Here is a 20,360-nt window from a genome sequence, read left to right as displayed (position 1 = left end):
AAGAAACTGAGGACCAGAGAGGTGAGATGATTTGTTCAATGTCACACAGAAGTTGTTTGTCCAAGTTGGGAATGTTTGTGAGGAATGAGCCCTGGGAGAGGCGATACATAAAATCTGTAGGCCTTTAGTGCATTTCTACATAATGAATACAAAGCAGTCCTCTGAAGAAACTTTAGAGTAGAGTTGATTACCTGGTCTGTGGTACTCATACACTGTGAAAGTAGTAGGACTCAGAAACCCAACTTGAAAAAGTTCAACTATCCGGAATCGAACACAAAGGAACTCATTGGAAGGAATCTGTTTGACAAATTCAAGGTTTAAGAAAATTATGGGAGAGGAGAGACCCATAATATTTTAGGCTGCAAACTTTGAATAGTAATAATAAATGAAGAATGGTGAGAGGTAGAACTTACCGAATTCAGTTGCAGAATAACATGTCCATCTTTGATTTCATAATCAGTTAATAGTTGATCCACCCCTTCCACAAGCTAAGGGAACAAAGAGGAAAGCTCAAATTTAATTTCATGGACTTTTTGTTTAAATGCATTCACCCACTGATGGAATGTTAGGTCATGGGGATGTAATCCACTATTTAAAGACATTGAAGAGCAGCTCCTCCTCTTGAAAAAGTCTGAACACGTCATCGTATGCACTCACATTTTTCAGACCATGCAAGTATATGTCCCTATTTCACTTTGAAAAATAAAAACTTAGGTAGATTGTTGGTTTGAAAAGAATATTCTGGCTGATTCTATGAAAGTGTCTATTAGAAGGAATGGAAATAGCTTTGTTTGTAAAATAATGCAATAAACAAAAGCAGGTATCCATAACAACATTTAAAAGAAAACATTTACAGCTTTTAAGTCTTCTGGGTTTGCATTGACTCCAGTAGGCAAAGAGATATCCATCACTGCATGGGAGGACCCAGATGATGATTCTTCACTGCTGAGCTTGTAGCTAAAATAAATTAGAGATTAGGAAATGAAATAAATAAATAAATAAGATTCTTTAAGAAAAGCCCCTGTTCCTTGGTAGGCTTTAACTTTCTAATGTGAGTCTCCAGTTATTTGCTTCTTTACAATATATGTGTTGCAATCTCTGAATTTTAGAGATGCAAGAGATTTCTTAGTCATCTATTCCAACTCTTTACTCACTTGACCGGTTATCTCAATGGACCTCCATTCTGGGGTTGGAAGAGATCATAAAAGCCATTCAGTCCAAGCTCCTAATTAGCTAGTTGAGGAAACTGAGGATGAGATAAGGTACTTGTTCAAGCTCACATGACTATCTCACCTCAGAGCTGCATAAGTCTCTTGATTCTCATCCTAGTTCTTTTTCTAACGGAGAATATTCAAAGAAGAAAATTAATTGTATATTGGAAAGAAACTCAATAAGCATGTTCAGGAAAAGACTGGAAGGAAACACACTAACATGTTAGAAGCTACTTTCTCTGGATGATGAGATTATAAGTGATTATCTCTTTTCCATGCTTTTCTCTATTTTCTAAAATTTTCATGTTAGATATTTTATTTAAAAAAATGTTTCAAGGACTATCCTTCATCTAGGAATTGTGCTTGTGGGGAAGCTGAGGAGAAAGGCAAAGGGGGTAAAATGGGAGATTTGGTTTATTTTGGTTTTGTTTTTCTGGTATGAGGGAAAAGAATACTGAAATTCCCATTTACTGAAATTCCCATTTCCAATACTGAAATTCCCAGTAAATTCCCAAATCAGTAAATTTGGGCTTTATCCCAGTTCTGCTGAGGGTTTTCCCCAAATTATTTTCCCTTTCTAGAGCTCATTTTCTTTTTTGTAAAATTAACTGTGAAGAAGTATAAACTCGTGTTTTAAATTTATCTTTATAATTCCAAGCCTTCATCTTGAGAGGCAGAGAGGCCTGTTTCTATGATTAAGCAAAGTTAGAATACTTAAAGGAGGAGCAGGTTGGTGGGGTAGGGACTGGATGGGAGTCTGGTTCTGCAAAGGTTGAGTTTTAGGTTCCAGCCTCACCTTATGATGTGGGAGAGGCAGCCAGACATTTGAGAGTGGAGCTTGGGAGAGCAGTTGGGATTAAAGGAAGAGCCTGGTGAGACAGCTTCATAAAGGGGAAAATGAACTGATCTCACCCAAAGGAATAAATATGAGTGCAATGGGAGGTATTATTTGAATTAGTGAGGTGGCAAGGGACCTCTTTTCCCCAATCATATCTTATTGAACATATATAAAGCAGATCCTACTAGAAGTTTTAGATGTCATATTTACCATAAAAATTTCAATATTATAAAATTTCCGGCTTATAAAAATTTAACCCCATTCTTCACCAAATTAACAATTTAGAACAAAATATAAGGCAACTTGGAACTGAAATGTGACATCTAGCATCTCCCTAATTGGATGGGTGAGTGTCACCAGAAGCAGAGAGCTCTGGCTCACAGATGCAAATACTCTGTCAACATGATGGAAAAGGGCCTCCTGAGTGAAGAGTGTCTATGAAAAGTTGCTGGAGCCTGGATGACTGGTTGCCATGGTGACTGTTTCAACCGTGGAACAGAAACCTTCCTTTCAAGAAGCCCTTTGCCTGCTGCCAAGGACAGCAATCTTTCCCAAAGGCATTTTGTTCCAGGAGAAGGAGAGAAATGAAATCCTTTTTTCTTTTCTTATGAATACAACAGAGAAGTTGTAAAAAGCTAAATACACGAAAGAGACCCTCTGAACATAGAAATTGTGTGCTGGCATTTTTTAAATCAGGAGAGTGTATATTTGAAGGCAAAGAATTTCTCACATGAATAAGTACTGCACAGTTACATTTGGAATTTATCCAACCCAGCTTCAGCATCACAGAGCCAAAAGCATGTTCCACCTGGTTTTTTGAACATTTTGTCCCCAGTTTATAAAAACCAAAGGGTAGAATATGCAGTATTACATCTCTGTTGCTATCTTTTATATATTAACAATCTGGAACTAGGCCTCCTGTCAATGAATTCAAATGAACAAGTTTTTGATGAGAGCCTTTTAATGTATAGCAGAGTTGTGGAACTACCGGAAGGCAATTTGGGATCAGATAGTCCAATATCCTTAGTTTACAGAAGAGGCCCAGAGAAGTAAGCTGATTTGCTGAAGGTCATGTTAGTATTTCATGGCAGAGGCTGCCCCACAGGTGTCCAGCTCCACTATCATAGAGTCCTTGTGCCCACTCAGTGTACCTCCCTGTAGGTCCCACACATTGATTCTAGCTTTGCCCAGAACAAGTTTGCTCATACCTCCCTGTGACAAGTGCTATGGGTTTAAACAGTGATCACACCCTGTCCTCTAGAAGAGAGGTACCCAAGAGTGGGAATGGCAGGAAGCAAGCTGCCTGGGAAAGGGTGACCTTAACAGGACCTTAGGGAATGAGGAAGGGTGTGTGAGGGGGAACAGATGGCAGAGACTGGCCAAGGAAGGAAGGAGGGACTTCGAGTGGGCTAGCTGATGAAGGAATCCTGAGAAGAGAGTGACTGAGCTAGGGACCACAGACAGAGCTGCAAAATGCTGGGAAGGAGGTGGTGAGAAATTCTGTGCTATTCCTCAAGGTCAGTGGTCTCAGATTACACTAACTGAAGGATGTGGTTTAGAAACTGGACTGGGCATCAGGGTCTGGGCTTTGAGGCCCTAGCCCCGCCTCTAACTCTGTGAGAATTTGGCCAGTTACTTCACCTCTTGGGGTCTCAGTTTCTTTACTTCTAAAATAAGAGGATTACTACATCATCCCTAAAATCCTTTTCAGCTCCAATCTATGACACAACTCTATGGAATTTCTAGTTTACCCATACTCAGTGCTTTGCATCATGTGTGATTATAAGTAAAAACAGCAAAATACCAGCCAGTTGTTGAGAATAGGAAGAATTAAGGAAACAGAACAGAACAGGAGGTACTAAGGGGTGGTGGAAAGAGGAAGAAGCCTGTATTCTAGTCCTGGCTCTGCCATTAACTGATTCACTCTGTGTGATCACTAAAGTATATATACATATTTTCAAAAACCTATATTTTCATAAACGTTTTAGGATGGTGGTTTGGTAAGCAGAATAATGGCCTCCAAAGATGTCCACCTCTTAATCCCCTGAAGCTATGAATTTGTTACCTTACATAGCAAAAGGGACTTGTAGGTATGATTAGGTTAAGGATCTTGAGCCATGGCGATTCTCCTGATTGATTATCTGCGTGGGTCCAATGTGATCACAGGGGTCTTTATAAGGGAAATAAACAGGAGAGTCAGAGAAGGAGGTTACGGTGATGGAAGCAGGGGTCTGAGTCAGAAAGAGATACTGGAAGATGCTGGGTTGCTGGCTTTGAAGATGGAGGGAGGGGCAACAAGCCAAGGAAAGCAGGTGCCTCTGGAATCTGGAAAAGGCTAGGACGTGGATTCTCGCCTAGAGCCTCCAGAAGGAACGTGGCCCCAATAACACCTTGATTTTAGGACGTCTGACCCCCAGAATTATAAGATAATACGTTTGGGTTGTTTTAAGTCATTACAGTTATGGTAAATTGTTACTAGCAGCAATAGGAAATGAAGATAGTGACCAATTCAGGCCTTGGAGTTAGTTTGCTAAGGGCTCAGCATCCATGGTTCTTAGCCCTGGCTACCGTTAGAAGAACCTCCAGGGGTGAGCCTGGATGGAGTTTTGCATAGTTCTAAACTCTCTCCAGCTGAATTCAATGTGCAACCTGACTTGAGAACCACCGGCTGGCTGATAACGGCCAGGGATTTTACTGGGTGAACATGATTTTTCTAAGTAAAAGTGTGGAAGCTGCTTCTGAGAGAATCTTTTGCTCTTTCTTTTCCTAATACCTACATATCATATCTTTACCTTTCTGGAAGACAAATTAATATTTTAGTGTTTGAATTAGAAAAAGGCCAAAAATGGGAGAGAAAACTATATATGAGCAAAACAAAGCTGTTCTGTACAGTAAGTAGCTATTTAATGGAATAAATTGATACAGCCACTATGGAAAACAGTATGGAGGTTCCTTAAAAAACTAAAACTAGAACTACCATATGACCCAGCAATCCCACTACTGGGCATATATCCTGAGAAAACCATAATTCCAAAAGATACATGTACCACATTGTTCACTGCAACACTAGTTACAATAGTCATGACATGGAAGCAACCTAAATGCCCATCGACAGACGAATGGATAAAGAAGATGTGGTACATATATACAATGGAATATTAGCTATAAAAAGGAACGAAATTGGGTCATTTATAGAGACATGGATGAATCTAGAGATTGTCATACAGAGTGAAGTAAGTCAGAAAGAGAAAAACAAATATCATATATTAACACATATATGTGGAACCTAGGAAAGTGGTACAGATGAACCGGTTTGCAGGGCAGAAATAGGGACATAGATGTAGAGAACAAACGTATGGACACCAAGGGGGGAAAGTGGCGGAGCGGGGGTGGTGGTGGTGGTGCTGGGATGAATTGGGAGATTGGGATTGACATATATATACTAATATGTATAAAATGGATAATTAATAAGAACCTGCTATGTAAAAAAATAAATAAAATAAAATTCAAAAAAAACAAAACAAACAACAACAATGAATGGATAAAGAAGATGTGACACATATATACAATGGAATATTACTCAGCCATAAAAAGGAACAAAATTGAGTTATTTGTAGTGAGGTGGATGGACCTAGAATCTGTCATACAGAGTTAAGTAAGTCAGAAAGAGAAAAACAAATACCGTATGCTAACACATATATATATGGAAATTTAAAAAGCGGTACAAATAAACCTAGTGGCAGGGCAGGAATAAAGACGCAGACGTAGAGAACAGACTTGAGGGCACGGGGAGGGAGGGTGGGGAAGAGGAAGCTGGGATGAAGTGAGAGAGTAGCACTGACATGTATACACTACCAAATGTGAAATGGATGGCTAGTGGGAAGCTGCTGCATAGCACAAGGAGATCAACTTGATGCTTTGTGACAACCTAGAGGGATGGGATAGGGAAGGTGGGAGGGAGGCTCAAGAGGGAGGGGATATGGGGATATATGTATACATATAGCTGATTCACTTTGTTGTACAGCAGAAACTAACACAACATTGTAAAGAATTTATACTCCAATAAAGATGCGAGAGAAAAAAAAAGAATACCTGCTATGCTCCACATTAAAAAAAGCGAACAATTTTGCATCTTCTGGACATTCTTATAATTCAAAAGTATTTGAAGAAATAATACTCTGGCAGAAGTGAGACCCTGAAGTCTACTCTCCCCTTGGTGGAAACAGGCTCACCTGGCACACGCCACTATGCGCTTGTATTCCGAGTTGCTGTAGCTGCGGGCTGGCACACACAGCGAACAAACAAGCAAACAAACAAACAAAAATAAGAGTAAACCGTTTTTAGCTGTTTTGCAACATGTCAGAACAGAATCATTAATGAGCATGTCTCTAAACACACTTAAAAATGATTTGTGATTTGGAAGTTTTCACTTCTGATGATTTTAATGGAGATTCGTGGCTACTGACAATCCCAGGAAGTCTTAAAACCATTAGAACAGTTCTCTGCTCTCCAAGAACTTATAATTTAAGGAAGGAGTCATTTAAGGTAAATATGTGTTGGTCACATGTCTGGGGGAGGTAGCAGAGAGGAAGAGCCGACGCCTGGATTTGCTGGTAGTTGGAAATTTTCCTGCAGGAACAGGCTTCTGAGCCACAAACAGAAGCTATCAGGGCAGAGGGTAAAGGAGAACTGGGGTGTGCAAGTGGCCTTGCTTCTGGACTGGGAGGGGAGAACTAACCCATCAGAAGAGGGATGAGAGGGCCACAGGTTAAAAAAAAAGGCACATTAAGAAAGGATCATAAGTCCTGGAGAGATCAACTTGAAGGTGGGGGCAGAGAAATGTGCATTTGCCAAACTCCTTGGGATACAGAAAGGGTAAGGGATGGAAACCCAACAGAGTGATGAGAGAAATTCAGGGCCCAGGAATGGAACACTGACACAAAAGTAACAGAAATTCAAGTTTCTGAAATTAGACCCTTCTGTGGCTTTACAGCTAGTTACATTTTTTTTTATGCTAGTTACATTCTTAAAGTAATTTTCAGTCAAAACAATTTCTGGATCAATAGCGGATACATTTAGCTTAGATATTGTTATTTAATATCAAATTCCAACTATTATTAGTTACCTGTATTATAATAAATGGCAGTTATGTTTACTCAGATGTCAACCTGTTAAAGAATTTGAATAAGAAAATTGTTTTTTGATTTAGCATGTTTTTCCTAATCAGGGAAGCTCTTTGGCATTCTTTATGCTTAGCCAAAATTATAGTGTAAATCATGATGTTTTACCTTCAATTTGCTGAGTTTCAATTTTCAAATGGAAGCTGCAAATTTCCTCAGAGGTACTGGTTTTGTGAAACACAGTTTTTACCTATATTGGGACAAGTAAACAAGAGTATTCTGTTTAAAATGGGGAGTGGAAAAGGTATTATGGCAGTACTGCGGCTAGAAATGAGATGCTTAAAGTATTTTCACCACCCAGTGCAAATGGTGTACGTTAAAGACCATTTTCCCAGCAACCGGACTTTCAGCAAACTCCACAATTTGAAACATAGCTGAGAAGCCCAAGGTAAGCAAAAAACAATCTCTGTCCAGTCAGAACCTTGGTCCAAATCCCACGCAGTCAAATCTGAGCACCTCACTCTACAGGAAAGTTTTTAAGACTTTCATCCTCGTGCCTGTACACTAATTTTACAGAGAACACCACAAGGTCATGAAGTATGGTTTTCTTCAGCCCACAAACCACTGTGGTAACAACAAATTATAGGTATGCGTGGAAGGGCAGGGGTGCTGCCAGAAGTAGGTATAGTGAGAGTGACCAGAAGTGACAGAAAAGTGGACCATCCATCTCCCCACCCTCACGCAATCTTAGAAGCAGTCTTTGAAGGAATAAATGTACTAAAGATGAGCACACAATTAAATAATCAACAGAATGTTAACTTATGCTCCGAATACATAGTTTATTTTATTTGAGGCATTTGGCAGTTACACGTTTTTCTAAGCTATTTATATGTGTCCATGCAATCTATGGTTAAAAATAGAAGAAACTTAAGCCCTTACATATCCATCAATCCCCGATGATGCTGGACAAATGAGGTGAGACTACGTTACTAACCACCACATCCATGTATATACACGTATGAGTGTATACATACAAGTCACATGTCTATATACATATATAGACATAAAAATTATTGATCTCTCTATATAATTTTATATATATATAATTTCCACAAATACACAGACTACATACATATAAAGATTAATATGACCATTTTCAAAAAGAAATTGTGGGGACAGCTACCAAGATAGCTAGAAAGAATGATAAATGACTCTTACGTCAGTCATGGTTACCCAAGCCCAGATTTCTGTAACTTTGTGGCAAAGTCCCTAACTTTCTTTTATGTTACTTAGTACAAGCTGACACATAACCCCAATTAAGTCACACATAACCCCAATTAAGTCGGCTCTCCATGAAATACTCACATGCACTGTAGCCAAGCCATTGTTTTGTCCAGTACTTAGGACAACAAGGTCATCATTGAAAGGCACCTGGAAAGATTTTTGCGTTCAATATTATTTCTCATGCTTATTTACTTTGCACAAACACGGATTTGTAGGCTGTGGACAGTAAGAACTATTTCCAGTTACTTGTATGTTTAAATATACCTTAAAATAATCTAAAATGTGGTAATTAGAAAAATACGTATTAGCATCTGTAACAGATGATTTCAAAGGTCCCATCCGATTATAAAATACTATAAAAAAATCCTTTATTTACCTCTACTGGCCTCCCAAGGAAATTCTTCTCTGTCATCTTATAATAGTAGAGGTCACCTTTATGCTTGTAAGAAACTTTGATATCCATATTCAAGTGGAGTTTTTTAACCAGGAGTGAATACTCTGTCAGGCCCTCGATGGCATTAATTGTATCCTATCAACAATCAGCAAGGCACAAAAATAGGTTTACTTATTTATGTACTCTCTGTTTACAAATACCCTTTCTTATGAGAAGGTGAGTCAGCATTGCCTGGAGATGAAACTCCAGCTGACTGAGTGAAACTGGTTAAGGGTCCCCATGTGGAGGTGGAAGGAAGATCGTCCCCCTCCCCCAATAAGGATGCTGCTGTTAGCAGGGACAGAAAGGCAGTGTGGCCTCAAGTCCAGGTTCTCTACCTGTCCTGAGCACGTGACTTCAGGCAAGTCACTCTTTGCAGAATACCTCCAACTCCTTGCATGACAATGTATCTCCTTCCCATCCTTAAGTCTCAGCTTAAATATCCGCACAGTGAAGCCATAAAGAAGCTCCCCCTTCTCATTATTCTGTTTTAATGTTCTTCCCTTCTGCCCTTTAGAGCATTCATCTGAATTGGTAATATTTTTATGTAGAGTTTATCTTTGGCGTCCCCCACTGCAATATAAGATTCATGGGGGCAAGTAGTATATTTTTCTTGGCATCCATTACATTTAGTAAGTACACACACATGGTAGCTATTCAACAAGTATTCGTTGAAGGAATAAATGGATGAACTTAATTTTTCTGGACTTCATCTTCTTCATCTACAAAATTAGGAAATGTGGCTGGATCAGAGATAGCAAATTTGTGGCTACCCTCTCTGCCCATGTCCATGCAGCCAGTGCTAATAAGCGGGGTCCTCTCTTCTCTAAGCCTCCAGTTGTACCCACGATGAAACCATTTGCCTCCTCGGATTAGATGATCACTAATGTCACCCTGAAGGACCACTCTAGCTCTAAATTTTATATACATATACACACACACCCTGTCATTGTCCAAGCATCCAGGGAACAGGGAAGATGCTAACATTTGAGATAAACTTGAATGTAGATATACACTAAACAACTGCATATAGTTATAATGTAAAATATACATACTTAAATGAGTTTACATTGGTAGGTAGATAGATAAACATGTTAGTAATCAGTATTCCTCTCATCTTTTATTTGTTTTGTGGACAGAAACATCAGTGCCTTTGCAGGGCAGCTGCTGTTCCTTACATAGGAATTAACTCTCCTAGCCCTTCATGGTAATTAAGAATCATAAAGGAAGTACTGGGCTTAGAGTCAGGAGACGTGAGTTCTGATTTTGGCTCTGCCACTAACTCCCTGAATGAAACTCCTGAGGCTGACTTGCTCCTCTGTATAAGAAGGGTGTCAATGCACATATCCATTAGGGTCCTTGATTCTAGTCCTTTATTCATATCTTTGGTATGCTCCCTTGGTGACAGAAGCATGGAGGTCAGAAGGAGTGTGGAATGTGTGGTGTGGGAGGCACTAAAAATATCTCCAGGAGGATGGACCCTGAGAAAGAAACATTACCTGGGTCGAATAAAAGCCACCTCCATACCTCTGCTCTTCTGATAGCCATTTGATTATTAGATTAACGTAATTCATGTCTTTCAAGCTCAGGCTGGTAAGTAAGGCATAGGCCGTGGTTTCTACCATGTGTGCTGTGCTGGTATAACGTGCAGAGCCGTCTTTCTGTTGAAGATCATCTTTCCAAAAACGATATATTGGTGGATTACCTGAACATCAACAAATCACACTGGTAAATATGATGAAAAGTGTGAATTTGGCATAACAATTCTAGCAAGTTTCTAGAAGTTTCTTCCGGTAGTGGCCTTCTGGTTTCCAGAAATTTTTTACTCTTTTGTAAGAAGAACTTTCTCAAGGTGACCAATACAAACAAGGTCCCTTAACACAGGGCTCTTTTAACCTATAATGGAAAAAATCTAAAAAAGAATGTATATATATTTATATATATAATATATATGTATTTTACATACATATATAAAATTGACTATAGTTCCCTGTACTATCCAGTAGGACCTGGCTGTTTATCCATTCTATATATAATAGGTTGCATCTGCTAATCCCAACCTCCCACTCCATCCCTCAAAATTTTGATGTTATCTATTCACACATCAGAATTACCTGATTTGCATGACTTTGGACAAAATGTTTTCCCTCACTTGTGGAGGCTGTATTTAGAATGAAAGTTTTGGTTTTTAAAGATACTTCCAGATCAAACATTATTTGAATTATTAAGTTTCCTTCTAGCTCTTAAATTCTATGATTTTATGATTCATTTCTTACAATACCCAAGACATTTCTTTTGTGTTATTTGAAAAGTATTATACAAGTGGTTTCGAGGTATATGTTAAGAGTCAGTCATTTTTAAATGATGACAGAAGTCAAATTTTGTAGATAATGATAAACCTCATGTAAGATTTATTAAACTTTTAGAAAACCTTAGTCAGGAGACGGCTCAGAAGTGCCCAACCATGCCGGTGCTGGTCTAGGCACATTGGCCAATGACCACAGCTCCTCTCTATTTCTTTACTCTTGACCCATAGGAAGCAATATCTTTACTTTTCAACCTGGTACAATACAAGCTAGGTCATGCACTCTCCTGGGGCTCACACTGGCCCCCACAGCACCTTGATGTGAATGAGACTCAGGCACCCCTTGCTCAGGGTAGAAGCTGACTCAAACCAGGGTGCATGGATGGGGGAGCAGAGCACAGGCTGGATTTCAGCCTTAATTCACCTGCTTGCTTGGGTGCTTTGAACATTGCACAACTGTATACAGGAGTCCTGCAGAGCTCTAGTAATGACCTCCAAGGTCCTACATGGCACTCCCTCACGCTTTCCTTCCCTGACATCACTTCTTACCCTCATCTCATTTCTCTCCAGCCATACTGGCCTCCTGGCCTTTTCTGGAGCACCAGGCATGCTCCTACCTCAGTAATATGCAAAGTTGTTTCTCCACCAGGAAACACCCTTCCAGAGAGCCACTGGCTTGCTTCCTCACCTCCTTCACGTCTTGACTCAAACACCATCTTCTCAGTGAGGCTTAAGCCTGACAACCCCATCTAAAATTACAACCCACCCCCTTGCCCTGTGTCACTTCCCTGCTTCATTTTTCTTCACATCAGTCATCACTAAGCTATTCAGTATATTAAATGTTTTAGCTATTTATCGTGTTTGTCTCTCCCTAACTAGAATGTAAGCTTCATGAAGGCCTGAATTTTTTTTTTTTTTTGTCTGTTGCTTTATCCCCAGAGCCTAGAACAGTGCCTGGTGCATAGGAGGTACTCAATACTCAATACACTCAATACACATTCATTCCTTTGTTGAATTAGGAATGGATAAAAATGTGCTGAATGAGTGACTAAGTAAATGAATAACAGCGCTTATTCCTTTGTACTGTGATGATTTGTTTCTTGAGGGCAGGGATGGTGTCTCACTCCACTATGCATGCCACCACCTCTTCCCCAATTAGCAGACGCTACATGCCTAGTAGACACTTGCCGAGTACCTGTCAGGAACAAGTCATACCTTTAACCAAAGCTTCCTTCTTCAGGGCTGAGACAATTGAACGAAACTGTGGGTGTGTTTTGTCTCCCAGGGAAAGAGCAAAAGCAGCGATGGCCAGTGTAAAAGTACTCTTGGTCGAGAGGGTATTTTCAAGCAGAAAGGCGTCAGCTTTAGTTACAGCTGTGCTGACTTTCTGGAAACAAGAGCAGAAGATACCTAAGTTTCTTTGTCAAGCATCGGCCTATCAACTGATGGGACCTGCCCCCAGATGGCGCCACTCTGGGGCAGGCAAGGTGAAGGGTGGAAAGAGAAATGACCTAATGGAAATGGATGTGTCTCCCTGAAGCAAATCCTTCCGGGAGAAGGAGCAGAGTGTAACCTGGAAAGTGAAAACGAGATTGTCCACATCCACTTGTTTTAGTTTCTGAATCCTCCCCTCCTCGGTAGAGGTTTTTCCACTGAATTTCTGCTTCCCATGTCATACCTAGCCTCTGGGAAGAAGAAGCACCAAGTATAGACACAGCTTTCTCCATTCCCCCCCAGCATAGCTGAGACAGATTCACATTTTCAAAAGGAGTTTTAGTAACTAAAACCATCAGTAGCAGAAAAAGAGCCAAGCTGTCAAAGTACTTTTTGATCCTAAGGATTCCTGGGAAAATAGTCTTTATGACTTTGTCCTGAGACGACTAAAGTAGTTATTTTGGATAAGTGGATGAGGAGGTGGCATGGTGCATCGCTGCTGACATCTTGCCTGGTGCATTCTCTCCCAGCACCACTGCTAACTTCTCCTTGTTGATTATTTTGTCTTGCTGGATATATATATAAAACAATTCTCTTGAACTAAACTAAACGATTATTTTGTTTTGTGGTTCGAGTCCTATCAATCCCCTTGGGTTTTTCCATCTTGGTTCTGTCTGCTGGTTTGAAGGACATGTCTAATTTACTTCCCGGATCAGGGTCTCAATTCTGTTAACCTTTGGAATCTTCTATATTGATTCACTTAAGTGGATCCTCTCCTTTCTCCCTTCAGCTTCCAAGCAAATGAAACAGCACAACCCAAGGCAGCAAACGTGGTATGGGGCATCCTCAACAGTTCTGTGATACAGAGTATCTCAACACTCTGTATTCTGGGTTATAGAACAACAGTCACATACGTGGCATAAGATTTAGCAGAGGTAAGAGTAGGAAGCTGCAGACATGGGGTCATTTTCTCATCACAGTCAGAAGTTATCTGTTCTAATCACAGCTCTACGAGTCAGTAGCCTGTGACATGGGACAATTAAATTCACCTTTCGTACAGGCCTCAGCTTTCTCAACTGTCAATGAGTGGGTTGGACTAGATGTTTTCTAGTATCTATCATAATTCTGAAATCCTTAAATTCTGGAGTTAGAGTTATTTTCAAGCCCCCCTCTTACCTTCCCCCCTCCCCCCAAGAATATGGTATGGAAAAAGACCATGGGTGTTGGAGAAAGAAAACTCTTACTTACCTCCAGAGGGCATATATCAAAGGCCTTTCTAATTCCAATCACAGCAAAAGCTGTAAGATATAAAGTTTTCTCTCGGGCTTCAATGGGCAAGGTACCCTAAAAGTAAGCAATGTTTAAAAAGGAGAGCAAACTGGTATCTTTAAAGTGAAGTGACCTTGCTCTAATCTTCATTTTGGACCTACTCTCCTTCTCTCCCTTCATGCACTCTAGTTGGACTGCTTGCGTTTTTTCAAAGCTCTGAGTCTTACATGCTTTCACTTGCTTTTCTCTCCTCCACCTCTCTACCCTGTAGCTCCACTTCATACCTCTTTACCACGTTCAAGTTCACCCTCTCCTTCTAGACCCTGTTAAAATGCCACCTCCCCTGAGAAGCACTATTCTGCCTCTGTTCTCCCACATTTTCTTCTCTTAGGGCAGTGACGTTCCTATGCAATGCTTCCAAGACCTTCCAGTAAGTAACCTTCACTTTTTTCTCCAGCTTTATTTTGTGCCACTCACCCTCTGGACTTCTCGGCTCCAGCTCTTTTAATGAACCACCCTCTCTCTACTTCAAGATAACAGGCATCATGTTTGCTCCACTTGCAACACTCTGCCTGCCTCCCTCCTACCTAGCTCCCAGGGACCTGGTCAACCCATTTTCTCAACTCCCACAATCTAGGTTAGAGTTTCCTGCTTTCAAAGAAACTGTATTTCCCTTTTCTTAACATGAATCCCACACTTGAAATCACTTACTCAATGTCTGACTTCTCTGCTGGACTGTAACTGCCATGGCCTCAAGTGACCACACCTGTTTTGTTCACTGTTATGTCCCTACCATGTAGCACTTTGTACACATTCAATACATACTTATTGAATAAATAAATGAACACACACACTTCAATCTTGGTTAGAGTTATTAGCATTTATACCCCACTTTCCCTACCAGTGTGCGAGCTCCTTTGTGGCAGGGATACTCTGGTCCATCCTTCCCACTCTTCCTCCCCCATTGTGCCCCAAATAGGCCCTTGCATGTTTTAGGTGCTTAGTGAATGGTTGTTGAATGGATACGAATAGATGGATGGATGGGTGGGATCTTAAAAAAAATTGTTGTAGTATTTTACTCTTCAAATAGCACCTAGATGATGTCAGTTGCCCCCATTTCTTGTGTGAGTCCTAATCGGTCCTAATTATGGGACCCCTGTCAGCCAAGAGGCCGCTTGTGCCTGATATGAAAGGGATTGGATTGGGGCAGGCAAAATAAATACATAAATAAAAGCTGTTGGATCCTAAAAAATACATTCTAGGAGTAGAAGATGTTGTAGCAGTATCTTGCAGAGATTTTGCAATTCAAGCATGTAAGTGGATTCCAATTTCAAACAACACTTTGTTGTACTTTTAATAAATTGACCCCACTCTTTCTAACAGAGTGTAAATAGGATCCCTTCCATGTTTCACAACAACATCTCGCAGCCTTGACCTGTAAGAAGGCTCTGAAGCTCAAGTTCAGATTCATACCAAGTGTACGTGGACAAATTAGCACATTTTACCCGTTCTGAGATCACTAGCACTTGTACCCTGTGACCCACTAATGCCTGTTACACCAGATGTCCAAGATCTCACTCATCTGACCTATGCTGAATTGTCTGAAGAGCAGGATGAGAAGACCTTTCAAATTCTTTGTACACAAGAGAAGTTTCTTGCAGGATTGCATATATTCTCCCCTCTCTTTTTCATTCTTATAAAATGGATGAGAACACAACTCAAACTTGTAAATAAAACTATTGCTCATCTGTGCATTTGGTTTCCTTACCTGTAATTTTATTGGTTGATAGTCGGAATTTTCCTTGAATGATCCATTTTCTAGTTGACAATTCTCAACTAGCCACAATAAAGAATTGCAAATTGAATTTTGTTCCTGATCTACATATTTACGTACTTGTCCAAGTACTCTTAAAGCAAAAGCTGTTAACCTTTGAGACAAAATCAAATAAATAAACATTTAGACACTGAATCCCTGTTGGCTTTCAACTTTCAGTGTGTTTTAGTTCGTACAGTGTTTATTCTTGAAAAGAAAATAATGTGGTTTTTTTTGTTTTTTTTTTGTGGTACGCGGGCCTCTCACTGTTGTGGCCTCTCCCGTTGCGGAGCACAGGCTCTGGATGCACAGGCTCAGCGGCCATGGCTCACGGGCCCAGCCGCTCTGCGGCATGTGGGATCTTCCCGGACTGGGGCACGAACCCGTGTCCCATGCATCGGCAGGCGGACTCTCAACCACTGTGCCACCAGGGAAGCCCAAAAATAATGTTTTAAAACGCACAATTCCAAAGTAAGTTGTTACCATTTCACAAGGGCAGGAAAGATTTCAGGAAGATCTCCAAAAACAATCAAATGTGAGCAGCACATCTTCTGTGACTACAACATTGTTAGCTTGTACACAAGCTGAAAATTGATGCCTGATGATAAAAAAATTCTTCTTTCTCTAAAGTTAAAGACAATAGTGTTGAAACAAATAGTTTTGTGTTAAAGCACTGACTCATGAACATGAGATATGGAGGAGCGAAATCATAAAATTCTAGATTGTAAAATTTGTACAAGCTATCTGATCTAAATCCCCGTCTGAGGTCTGAATTCTCTTCCCCAACATCCGTGAGAATGTTTATCTCTCTTCCCCTTGAACCATGTTATTGATGCAGAACTCACCACCTCCCAAGGAAGCCCTAATTATTATGATTACTTAGTCAAAAAGCAATTTCAGTCTCTACTGTCTCTCAAAGAATATCAGAGGGGGTCTAAATACTTCATGACCCCATGTGCCCCTTATGCCTCCTTTCCTCCCCTCCAATTCCTTCACTCAGCAGCCCAGGAGCCAGAAGCCCTTGAGACTCAGACCACTTGACTCTCTCCCTCACTTTAAAATTTTGTTTTCCTTTTCCTTTTTAAAGGAATATTATTCTCAGTACTTTTTGTATCTTCTCTGTATTTCTAAAAAAAATTTTTTTGGAAAGTATTCAGGTGTTGGCCATTTTCTTCTATGTATGTTTATCTCCAAAGGAACTCATGGAGTTGGGCCTGGGGTGGTTGGGTCCAAGTGTTTCTATGTTTCTGGCTGAACACCATCCACTCAGTCTTGCCCAGAATCTTGAGAGGCTCTGGGGGTTTCCTGAGAGGCTATTGCATCTTCTCATGGGGATTTCTGTTCTCCAGGCATTTAGTTTCCAGTTCCTGCTGTGGTGTTTTCCAGTCTGTATCGATCTCCACTCCCTGCATCCTGGGTTTTATCCTCTGGTTGCCATACTCCAGGGGCCTGTGTGTCTTTCAAATGTGCCACCCACACAGGGTCAGACCCACTTCTAAGGTACAATCTGTGAAACGTGGTGACTGGTTGGATGTAAAGCCAAAAGGAAAGGGAGGAGTCAAACTTGGTCAGTGGAGGACAAAGTATTGCTGTGCACTGATTAGGGGAACAGAGGAACAAAAGAATGAATTTGGCATGGAATGTGTTCAAAGGGCTTTTGGCTCCCAAATCCACAGAAATATGGATCTGGAGCTAAGGAAAGAAGATAGGCCTTGAGACGTGATTAGAGAATCATCTGCATGGGAATTATGGAAGTCATGGGCAAAGATGAGATTGTACAAGGAGAGAGTCTAGAAAATGAGGGTCAAGGATAAAATCCTGGGGACTCTCAACAGTTAAAGGGCATAATTTAAAAGACAATTATTCTAGATTGTAAACCCCTTAAAAGTGTTTCATATAGTAGAACCTACAAAGTACCTGTCACAGTGTCTTTAGTAAATATTTTGGCAAAGCATGATATTATTCTTTGAAAATAAGTTGCCATATGGATTTGTTAATTCAGACTGACTTTCCCTCAAATAATCAGAATTTTGGAAGTTATTATGCTTCACCAATTAAGTACTTACAGAGCACCTACTATATGCCAGGTACATACCAGGCACTAGGAATACCTGAAACTGCCCACATAGAGGTTACATTCTAGTGGCGAGACAGACAATAAGTGTGATAAGTAAGAATGTTAGTGATAAATTCTAAAGAGTAAAGGAAAGCTGGGGAGAAGAATATGAAGTGTTGGGATGGGAATGGCATGCTAGATAGAATGATCAACAGAGGCCTCATTGAGAAGGTGACTTTTGGTAAAGACTTGAAGGAGGTAGCTGAGTCAGCCATGCTGATACAGGAAGATGGGGAAGAGGGAGTAGTCAATGCAAAGGCCCTGAGGTGGAAGCAAGGCTGGCATGTTCAAGGAACAGCAAGAAGGCCAGTGGGGCTCGAGTGGAGTGAAAGAGAGTAGTAGGGGATGTAGTTGGAGAGGTGAGGTAGGGCTAGACCATGTAGGGTCTTGTAGATCACAGTAAGAAGTTTGGTTTTTACCCTGGGTAAGATGGGAAGCTCCTGAATGGTTTTGAGGGACGTGACCTAACATGTTTTAACAGAGTCCCTCTGGCTGCTGTGTTGCGTATAGACTGAAAAGGGGCAAGGGCTGAAGCTGAAAGACCAGAGGGGGCTAGTGTCATAATCCAGGTATGAGATGAGAATGGCTTGGACCAGGGTGGTGGGCTGGGGTTGGTGAGAAGTAGTCAAGTTCAGGATATATTTCGGAGGTGCAGCCAAAAGGATTTGCTAGATCAGGTGTGGCTTGTAAGAGAAAGAGGGCAGTGAAGAATGACTAGGCTTTTTAGCCTGAGCAACTGGACAGAGTTTCCACTAAGGTTGTTATTCTTTAGTTAATTAACAACTATATGGAAATGCAAGTCAAAACTTTCTACTTACCAAGTGCTAGCACTTCCACCCTTCCACATGCTGTAAGAATAGTCAGCATTTCTGAAGGACATGATGCTCACCATCCCTAAGAGGCACCAGGGAAAGAACACAGTGCTTCAGTGACCCCCATTTCTTCTCAGAGAGTGCTTTATTAGCCCCTGGGAACACTGAACTTCCTTTGGTGTTGGGCAGCAAGCACATGCTCTGTGGCCAACACTGAACTTCTCAAAGGAAGTATATGAATCGCTTGAATTGGGAATTATCAAGTAGAACATTCTGAGCTCATTCAAGAAGGAAGGAAGTACTCTGTAGAGTTTGGAATGCAGGTGTCTGTATCTCATCCAGGCGTTTTAGTAAGTTAAGCCAAAGTGCTCCAGCAAACAGTATTTATTTGTGTAATAGAGTCCACCTCATGATTTTTTTTTTTTGGCTGAAATGCTTTTACAAATAAGCTTTTGTATAATTCATAACTTAAATATTAGTTTAATCAAACTATTAGTTTAAAAATCACAAGATTTTAATGTATAATATGTGAAATAGTTTTTTTCTTACCTTCTTTTAATTTTTTCTTCAAGTTCTGTTTTTGAGGTAATGAGTTAGCAGAAAAAATGTTCCAATTATTTCCTGCTTCCAGGTAGTGAAAAACATAGAATACTGGGACAATGCTCATCAGTTCTGCCTCTGCATTCCCTTTGGGGAGGTGGGTGAGGATATCAATGCCTTCCTGACTCAGAACTGCAGACATGACCTCACCTATAAGAAGTCCTGATACAAACAAACAAGCACACAAACAAAAATCATAGGTACAATCAACTTCTGTCAACTTCTGAGTAACAGTCCATTTTAAATGAGATAAGAGCAACCATCCCTATCCTTTCCTTTTTATCTAGGCAGCTGAATTACTTCTCAGAACTGGGGAGAGGAAAAAAATTTGATTAGAAGATGTATTTAAAAGAAACACCAAAAGCAGGCTTAAAAATACCACTGCAATATGGGGATAAGATGATGTAATACAGTGGGCAGATTACAGCATAGAGGACATGGCAAATTAGTTGCCATTCAACCTGAAAGCTTTAGATATTGTAAACTCTATGAATCAATCGCATCCACGAAGCGAAGCTAAGAGTCTGAACTGTGAACACTCTGTGAATGCTATGAGAGCTCTGTCCATAACTCATCGTGAGACCCTGGGAAAAACACTTTCTTATATACCTAACTACAGAGTTGGACATGATTAAAAAGGTCTTTTCCAGTACTAACATTCTGTGATTCCAAGGTTTTATCTAAGATAAAATGTAGTCAGGACATTCTATTATTCTGATGATGCGTCATTGAATTTTTAATGGCTGGAGACCAGGGATAAAACCTGCTAAAGACACCACTTCTACAAATGTACTGGCACTCTAAAAGAGCAGAGCTGCTTTCTTGGGGCCATTTGCAGGTCATAAAGCCTTCTCTGGAACAGGACTGGCCACTAGGCTAATAGAAAGTCCTTTAACTCTGGACGCAGCTGCACTATCGTTTTAGAGAGGTCTTTGGGCCAATGACAGCCCTCACCCTCCATCATGGGAGCATGCATCTCCATTCAAATCAGGCCACTGGAAGAAGAGAGTTGGAAGAGTGGTTAGGGATTTGAAGGTGGGAGTAGGAATAGGGTACTCCCAGAGGTCCCCTATTGTACATGCAACTGAGTAGAGAAGAGGAGAAATAGGATAATCATGAGAATAT

The 20,360-nt window shown here is 40.5% G+C and overlaps 1 protein-coding gene across 1 annotated transcript in view; it reads right to left on the bottom strand.

Annotated features, from left to right (window-relative positions):
- Positions 1-20,360, bottom strand: part of C5 (complement C5) — a 77,999-nt gene that overhangs the window by 10,807 nt on the left and 46,832 nt on the right. Inside the window, exons 24-36 of the mRNA XM_060154474.1 lie at positions 19,185-19,397; positions 18,642-18,717; positions 15,663-15,822; positions 13,874-13,969; positions 12,407-12,578; positions 10,386-10,591; positions 8,830-8,982; positions 8,535-8,600; positions 7,338-7,419; positions 6,282-6,330; positions 855-957; positions 414-488; positions 192-297 (exon numbers count right to left, since the gene is read on the bottom strand). Of these exons, the coding sequence (XP_060010457.1) occupies positions 192-297; positions 414-488; positions 855-957; positions 6,282-6,330; positions 7,338-7,419; positions 8,535-8,600; positions 8,830-8,982; positions 10,386-10,591; positions 12,407-12,578; positions 13,874-13,969; positions 15,663-15,822; positions 18,642-18,717; positions 19,185-19,397 (1,557 nt within the window). The remainder of the gene's footprint in view (positions 1-191; positions 298-413; positions 489-854; positions 958-6,281; positions 6,331-7,337; positions 7,420-8,534; positions 8,601-8,829; positions 8,983-10,385; positions 10,592-12,406; positions 12,579-13,873; positions 13,970-15,662; positions 15,823-18,641; positions 18,718-19,184; positions 19,398-20,360) is intronic.

This window comes from Lagenorhynchus albirostris, chromosome 7, assembly GCF_949774975.1.
Source record: "Lagenorhynchus albirostris chromosome 7, mLagAlb1.1, whole genome shotgun sequence".
Classification (NCBI taxonomy): Eukaryota; Metazoa; Chordata; class Mammalia; order Artiodactyla; family Delphinidae; genus Lagenorhynchus; species Lagenorhynchus albirostris.
This window is presented reverse-complemented; position numbering and strand designations above follow the sequence as displayed.